General features: G+C 42.7%; 1 protein-coding gene across 4 annotated transcripts in view; it reads left to right on the top strand.

The window, feature by feature from the left end:
* The window catches only part of PCCA (propionyl-CoA carboxylase subunit alpha), a 465,712-nt gene that overhangs the window by 175,870 nt on the left and 282,106 nt on the right, over window positions 1-7,736 (top strand). For all 4 annotated transcript variants that reach the window (XR_003094961.1, XR_003094962.1, XM_025208618.1 and 1 more), the window contains exon 11: window positions 7,499-7,649. Coding sequence is in view for 2 of the 4 variants with exons in the window: in XM_025208618.1 (XP_025064403.1) it covers window positions 7,499-7,649 (151 nt within the window). In the remaining 2 variants the exon portion in view is untranslated. The remainder of the gene's footprint in view (window positions 1-7,498; window positions 7,650-7,736) is intronic.

The following is a 7,736-nucleotide window of genomic DNA, read 5'->3' as shown; positions in this document are numbered from 1 at the left end:
TTATAACCCCTGGGGGCTGAGGCCAGAGCGGTCCCCTGCCGGCAGCCAAGGAGGAAGGAGCTCTCTCTCATGGAAGAGAGGAGCAGCCTGACTGAAGGAGCAGTGTCTGACACGGCTGAGGGATGGAGTATTCCCTGGTAGGCTGGAATGTTGTTATGGCCGGGCGGCTTCCGTTTAAGTTATAGCTGAAGGGCTTGCGTTTTGTTTACTGTTTAATACCGGTGGTTTGGGTGAGGCTATTAGGGGTTGGAGGAGGCCTCATAGGGGACCCATAGCAGTGTGGGGACCTCAGCACCAGTGAGGGCGCAGCAGTCGGGGTGCACTGACACCAGCCCCAGAAAGGGGGCAGTTGAGAGGCCCCAGAGAGGGGCGTTGATAAGCCCCAGGGAAGGGGGCAGCACATTGTGGAGGAGCCCCAGGGAAGGGGGAGGCACATTGTGGAGGAGCCCCAGAGAAGGGGGCGGCGCATTGTGGAGGAGCCCTAGAGAAGGGGGCAGTTGAGAGGCCCCAGAGAGAGGGGCGTGAATGAAGCCCTGGAGAGGGGGGCAGCATTATTGAGAAGCCCCAGAGAGGGGGGGCAGCACTTTGAGAGGCCTAGAGAGGGGGCACTGAGTGAGACAGGACTGGGGAGAGCCCTAGTGCCAGAGAGGGCGCAGATCGAAAGAGGCAGGGCCCAGAGAGGACAAGGGGGCCAGATCATAAACAAGGTCCAGATCGAACAACGTCTATTCCATCTGCGAGGCTTGGGGCGTGGTACAGGAGTGGTTGGAGCCACGCATAGCCCATAAGGCTAGGGTGCCCCTGAAGCACCCATTGCAGAGTAGGACCCACAAGGGGTCTGGGAGTCCACGGGGTCAGATATTGCAACAGACCGTGTCCAAGAGGACGTAAGGCAGCCTCCCATATATTTATACTCCATCAAAGATGTGGTAGGCGAGAAGTGAGGGTGCCCTTGGGCCAACTTGGCATGGGAAGCGGGCCTTGAGGAGATCACGACCCTCCTGCAGGACCCCACGCCGTGACACAGGTATTTTTGAAAGGATCAGTTACTGCACAATAAAATAAACAATGCTGTAAGTGAAGGGTACATAAATAAACTACATAATAAAAGACCGATCAAATCCAAGAGTTAAAATTGTTCAGGTTTATGAAGTGTCCAGTACCTCTTGGCCACCACCTGTGGGCTGCCACCAAGGGCAGAAGCAGTTCCTGTAGGGGGAGGTTCTAGCTCACCCATGTGGAGATGGTTCCATCAACAGAGTCCCTGCTGGGTTTCTCTCTCCATCTCCACAGCCCTTTGTTTAAGTTCCTGTAATGCACCTGTGATTATAGTACTTGAGATTATTCTATTTTAATTGAACAATGTTTATTCCATATCAAGAAAACTGATGATCAGGCCATTTTAATTTAAATTCATAATCTTGTATAAAATATATAATATGGATACTGATAGTATTTTAAACACAGCTGATTCATTTAATATACAGGTACATGTTGTTTTCATCTTTGTTGTAGGTTTCTACCATTGAGTTCAGAAGCTAAATGAAATCTTAAAGATTTATGCTTACTGTTCCTAAAAATATTTGATGGTGTTATGTTAGCTAATTGGAGGCCAGATTCTACTGTCCTTGCTTGTGTGAAGTAGGACCTTGTATAATACGTGTCCAATATATCCTTAACACCACTGGTTACACCCGGAGCTGAGGCATATCTGCATTTTGAAGCATTTATTCTAAAAGCAGTATACACTACTTTCCAGTGTTTGCTTCAGAAAATCTATATGGTTGACAAACTTGGATGGTATAAATTGAAACTGCTTTTAATTATCCATTGCTTATTACTGTTTGGTATTTAATGTATAGTTGCTTATTAGTGCAGAAGAACATAGCCTGAACATTTAGGGCATATATAAATGCCCTAACATTTGGCATGCATTTGGAGAGAATGCAAGTTATCAGAGTTAAAAATTGATTTTTAGAAGGTTAATGCTGGTTATAGTTAGAAGTGGTACTTATAACTCGAGGGTGGGTTTTTTTATTTGGCACCGGATAATAAATGGGCAGCCTTTTGCCTATGAACAACTTTTTTGTTCCAACAAAGGTGTGGCAGGAGAGTCAGGTGGGAGGACTGCCCTAGACAAGTGGGTGGGCCAACAATTGGACTGACCTTGAGATGGCTCCCTTTCACATGAGGAAGCTGATTTTATAAATTTAAGTAAACTGTACTTGAAATTTGAAAAAAAGTGGGACTTCTGTAATTTTCATATTATATGGTATCATCCAATAGGAGGTGAAATCCAGTGTTGTGGGTGAATTTCCAATTATATTTTATTCTAAGTTGAGGAGTAAATATATTAAAAAAATGGAAAAGTGTTATTTACTTTGAAAAAATATTCAGCCTGGGTGAACTGGGTCAAAGGTATTTTAGGAGTTTTGTTTCAAAATGGTACTAATAAAGAGAAGATGAGTAAAGTTGGCAAGCTAGTCAACTGACCATCTATTATTTGACCATAGTTAAATATTGTCAAATATTCCATGAAGCCAAGAATACCCTTGTGTAGATGGCAGCCTACCTTTTATTGGATTATGGTGTCGTCTGGTAGCAAGTGCAGGGCTTCTTGTGTGCCTGGCTTGTGCAAATCAGAGTTACCTGCACACGTTCCATTTAGGAACATTTAAAAACTGATATTTGTCTTTTTTAGTTATTGATATAGTTTTATAGCTGTATGTATTTTATTCCTGTTTAATTTTCTTTTTTAACTGCTCGGGCTGACCCTGAGGTTCCAGGATAAAAGCCAAGGACAGGGTTGCCAACTGTCCATTAATGTATGGACAGTCTGTTAAAACCAAACCAAACCAGAGTAAAAATGCCTGTCTGTAAAATCCAGAAAATACTTGAATTGTCAGTAAAAGCTCTAAGCAGCTGGAGCTGATTGAAGCTGCATGGTGGGAAAGCAGCTGGATGCAGTGCTGAAGCACATACAGAGCACAGTAGCATCACCTGGTGTCCAAGTGGGAGTGCAGCACTGCAGGGAGCTCTTAGGGCTTCAGACCCCGTCCCTCCCAACCATGTGCTGCTACTGCTGCATCTTGTTCACCGCTTATAACACTGCTGGTTTGTAGGTAGGCTTCTTTGGGGGGAGAGGGAGGGTCTGTGCTGGGACAGGGGGAGCATGGCTTGCTGGGTAAGTTAGGCTGGGGGTTGGGCAGCATGGTTCAGAGTGCAGTTGAGGGTTTCAGGGTATGGGGGTAAGTATGGGCCCCTGGGTGAGGCAGTATGGTGTAAAATCATTGCTACAGTCAAACAGGTTGCAAACCCACGAATTTACTGCAAACTTTTTACTTGACAGCCACACTTTTAAAAAAAAAACTTTTTGACTGTGATCACTATTAAACTGCTAAATTTGAACCGAGTGTTTCTAACTGGGGCCTAGCAGCAGGGCAGGCTCTGGCAAAAGAGTTCCATTTACATTATGTAAAACATATATCAGTATAAATATGTCTGTAAAAATTTGGTTGCCAGTAAAAAGCTTGCAGATTGTCAGTAAAAATGTTTTTCTTGGTTTGGCAACCCTAGCGAAAGAGAAGAAAACAAACTGTTTCATATTGAATATCATTCCTGTACCTAATGTTATTAGTTATGAGAATTCATTACATTTTTTTTAATTGAATTTCATTGCTTCACAATAATAGTTAACTAACTTGTTTTTTTTTAAATTTTAAATCTAACCTATTGACAAATAAATTCTCTCTTTACCATTCTAATAAATTGTTGCTTAATATAATTGACCATTATTTGACAATATTTGTCTGGTCATTTCACTAGTATTTTTTTTTTTTTTTTTTTTACTGGTCAAAAACCCATCCTTAAGTGGGAGGTAACATATTGCCCATGAAGACGTGTCTCAGGCTGTAGAAACAGTAGAAAAAGTCAGTTGTATTGTCTTTGATCAGGTTTACAGTAGCTTCAAGAAAGTCTTCTGACTGAAATGTCACGTCTGATCTTTTTTTTTCTCCTCTTGATGCTTTTATCGTGGGAAACCCTTTTATTTTGCAGGTTTTGCTGCCAGAGGAACTGTTTGGTTGGGAGTGTAACAGGTATACAAGGTGGGGAGGGAGTTGAAGTCGGGTTTAAAATGTTGTTTTCAGGTGGTGTGTAATTAGGTTGGGGAAGGGGTTGTTCAGGGAGCAGTAGGGAAGGAAATGGTGAGTGGTTTCAGGGGAAGAGAATGTATATGAAAGGTAAAGAAGCAGAAAGGAGTAGGTAAACCTCAGTTAATTAGCCTAGTTGATTGCAGAGATAATATAGTCATTGTAGAGTATAAAGCTTAACCACATGGCAGAGATCAAGTTTAACAGTATGACACTTCTTTTCCATTCTTCAGCTACGGCAGGAGGTGAATAGAGACCTTACATATACATTAACAAATATAGGAAGACATCACTGTAGTAGAAGGGTAGTAGCTGTCTTTTTGTCTGTATGAGAAATAATAATGCTTATTTTTGAAATAGAGACCAAGGCTATCATTCAGTATTGGAAATCAGCTAGTCTGTAATTGCTCAAAATGTGTTTGCATAACAGGTGATATAAACTGATGTTCCTTGATTAAATTACAGGCTTTTAACTTTTTCCTCTGCATTATTCTCTTAATGCAAGACTGTCCAACTGGCAGCACGTGCGCCACATGCAGCATTCAAAGGGTTAAGAGTTCCTGTTCAACTGCCACTTCTCCCATTGCTTTTTTGGTGGCAGTGGCTGGGATCTCCAGGCTCCACCTTTCTTGTTCGTCTTCTGGTTCCTGTCCCCACTTGTGGTGCAGCTGTGGGGGGCCCAGGCTGCCTGTGTTGGGGGTGGGGAGCTAGGAAACGGGCTTCATGTGTGGTGGGGATCTGGGTTGTGCATGTGGTGGAGGGAGCTGGGCAACGCATGCAGGGAGGTTGAAGCTGGGCTGTGTGCACATGGAGAGAGAGCTGGTCTGTATGTGGAGGGAGCTGGTGTAGGGACTGGGTTGCCCATGTGGCAGGGGGTCAGCCCCCGGAGGATGTGTTCCCCAGGTCTGTGGCCTGTGCTGCATGTGGTCCTCAGCTGCCCAGAAGCTGGAAAGCCTTGCCTTACTGAATCAGAGTAACAAGCTCATCTTTTTACATTACAATGCCTATGTCAGATTTTTCTGTTTTTCCCATTCCTTTTGATCTTAGTGATCTCTTCAGATATGTGAGACCAGAGACTGGCATAGAATCCATTGCCACCTTTCCTGAATCAGACTTCATTTTTTTCCCCTGAGTGTCTGCAGGCCAATTAGGGCTGTCCTATGCACCACTGCCATCTGTCTCCAGGCTAACTGAGGGAGCCTACAGAGTACATTGAGAAGTGTGTACAGGGGCCCTCTGTCTGTGCAGTGTCAGCACTTCAAACTCTGTGCTGCTTAAGGGATCAGCATTTGAATGTCTATCTAGGGGCCTCCAAATATGTTTTTCTACCAGGAAAACAAACCTGGGAGGATTCTTCCACATGTATAGGCAACCTAAGTTGCAATACAGATGCAGTAAGTACTTTTGCTTAGTGTAACTGTGTTTCTAATAGGGAACAGTTTGACACACACAATTTTTTTTTTCATTATAAATCCATGTTCCAGGTTTAGAATCTCTTAGTAAAAAACTTTCTCTAACTGTGATAAAAGCCAAAAGTTTCCCTACCACTCAGTTAACTACCTGTATAGGTTAATCTAATTCTGAACATGTATCCTAGTGAGAAGGAACCATCAGTATGTATATTTTTCTTGAGTTTGTAATTTACTGGCCAATTGAAAGTCATGCATTTTGTCTTTGGGGGTGAGGAAGCTTGGTGATTGGGAGCAGTCACTGCAGTGGTTGCTGAGGGAATAGCTGAGTTGCACACTGGGGCAGAGGAACACCACTGAATGGTAGCAGTACTGTGCGAAATGGACTGAATCACAATCAGAAAAACTCACAACTTAAAATTGCAACTACTGGGTAAACTTGTGATGGGAAATTTTGGAGGTTTAATCTGCAAACTGTTAGTGTTTTTGATTATTGGGTTCAGTCTTATGAATGTCCTAGTTTTCTTTCATAAGAATCTTACCTATGTAAGAAACCCAAATTAAAACAAAAACAAACCACAGGTCAGAATATCTCATTCAGACCTTATGAACTTTCCTAGTTTATCATTACTTGCCTTACGGAGCACATTGCTGTATAACAGCCACATCATGTTTTAAACAGATGCAGAAAACAAGGCAACCACAAGCTAAGGGTGGTGTATTTTTTCCTTGATCTAGACTCATCCAGGGGGCTGTGGCGCCCTGGGATGCCACCAGATCCTTTAAAGGGTTCCATGACGTTTGAGGAGATGATCAGAAAAGGTCAGGCTCAGGCGTGTCCCTGCTTGGCTGATCTTCCACCCCCACTGCCCAGCCCCTCTACAAGGGAGCAAGCACTGCAATATATACATTAGTTTTTAAAACTGGATGCCATTCAATTCACAAAAATTATGGAGGGGCGCCTCATTCAAAAAAGGTGGAGAACAACTGATCTAGGCATTCATTTTTCCATAGTATGCTTGTTGTCTACAAACTTCAGCATTGCCCAGAATTTTTTTGATGATGGATTTTATTAATTAAATGTGCCTTTAAAATAATCATTAAATATTTTAGGTCACATTTTATGGATCTTAATGTTGTACAGATGTGCATTGTTTTCTTTTAGATCTTTAAAACATTTTAGAGCACAGTAGCAGCGATTACCAAGAGTACTGCCTGCTGCACTTAAGCCTTATTTCTTAAAAGGAACCTAGGATGAAATAAGGTTCATCTAAGGTTAGAATAATGGAATCATAGGAAAGTAGGACTGGAGGGGACCGCTGAAAGTCATCTAGTATGAACCCCTGCTGGAGGTAGGATTATCTCTGTTCAAACCATCCCATACAAATCCTTGTCTAACATATTACTAAAAGTACACGATCAACCCTGTTACACAACTACAAGGGATAGCACCCTAACCTGCCATAGGTAAAGCAGGGAGACATTGATGACTGGTGTTGTGTTGCTGCAAGGCTTGTTAAAGTGTGTCAGTGACATCTAAGGAAGAGGGCTCAGAGGAAAGTCCTCTGCTGCAGAGGAAGTCCATACTAAGCTGACTACTGGGTAAAATTCCTTCTTAATCCCAAATGTGATGATCCATCTGACTCTGACCAGAGAGACAAGACCTAAGCAGGAATCTCCAGCTTTCAGGCTCAGCAGGAGCACTGGTACACCTCAGTGAAAACCCCCAACCTTGGCTGTAGCCAGCACCCAATGCTTCTGAAGTAGTTCTGGTGTACTCTTGTTTATTCACTGATACAGCTATTATATGGCAGAGTTGACTGGATTGTGTGGTATCATCATCTTTTTAGCTTTATTTTATAGGTTACTTAAGCAAAGGATAAAACTGTTCAATTATGTTTTTTAACTAAAGAAAGGTTACTCTTTTTGCACTTGCAGCACTTTTCTGGATCCTGAAACTCGAAGAGCAATGGGAGAACAAGCAGTAGCTCTTGCCAAAGCAGTAAAATATTCCTCTGCTGGAACAGTAGAATTCCTTGTGGATTCCAAGAAGAATTTTTACTTCTTGGAAATGAACACTAGACTTCAGGTAAGAAAAACAACTGTTCAGATTTAGAGGAGTGTTATTTGAAAAAACAAAATGTAAACCTCCCTCTAAAGTAATGGCCTGGTTCTG

This window comes from Alligator sinensis, unplaced genomic scaffold, assembly GCF_000455745.1.
Source record: "Alligator sinensis unplaced genomic scaffold, ASM45574v1 scaffold744_1, whole genome shotgun sequence".
Lineage (NCBI taxonomy): Eukaryota > Metazoa > Chordata > Crocodylia > Alligatoridae > Alligator > Alligator sinensis.
The sequence above is the reverse complement of the archived record's forward strand: the minus strand, read 5'-3'. Positions and strand labels throughout refer to the sequence as shown.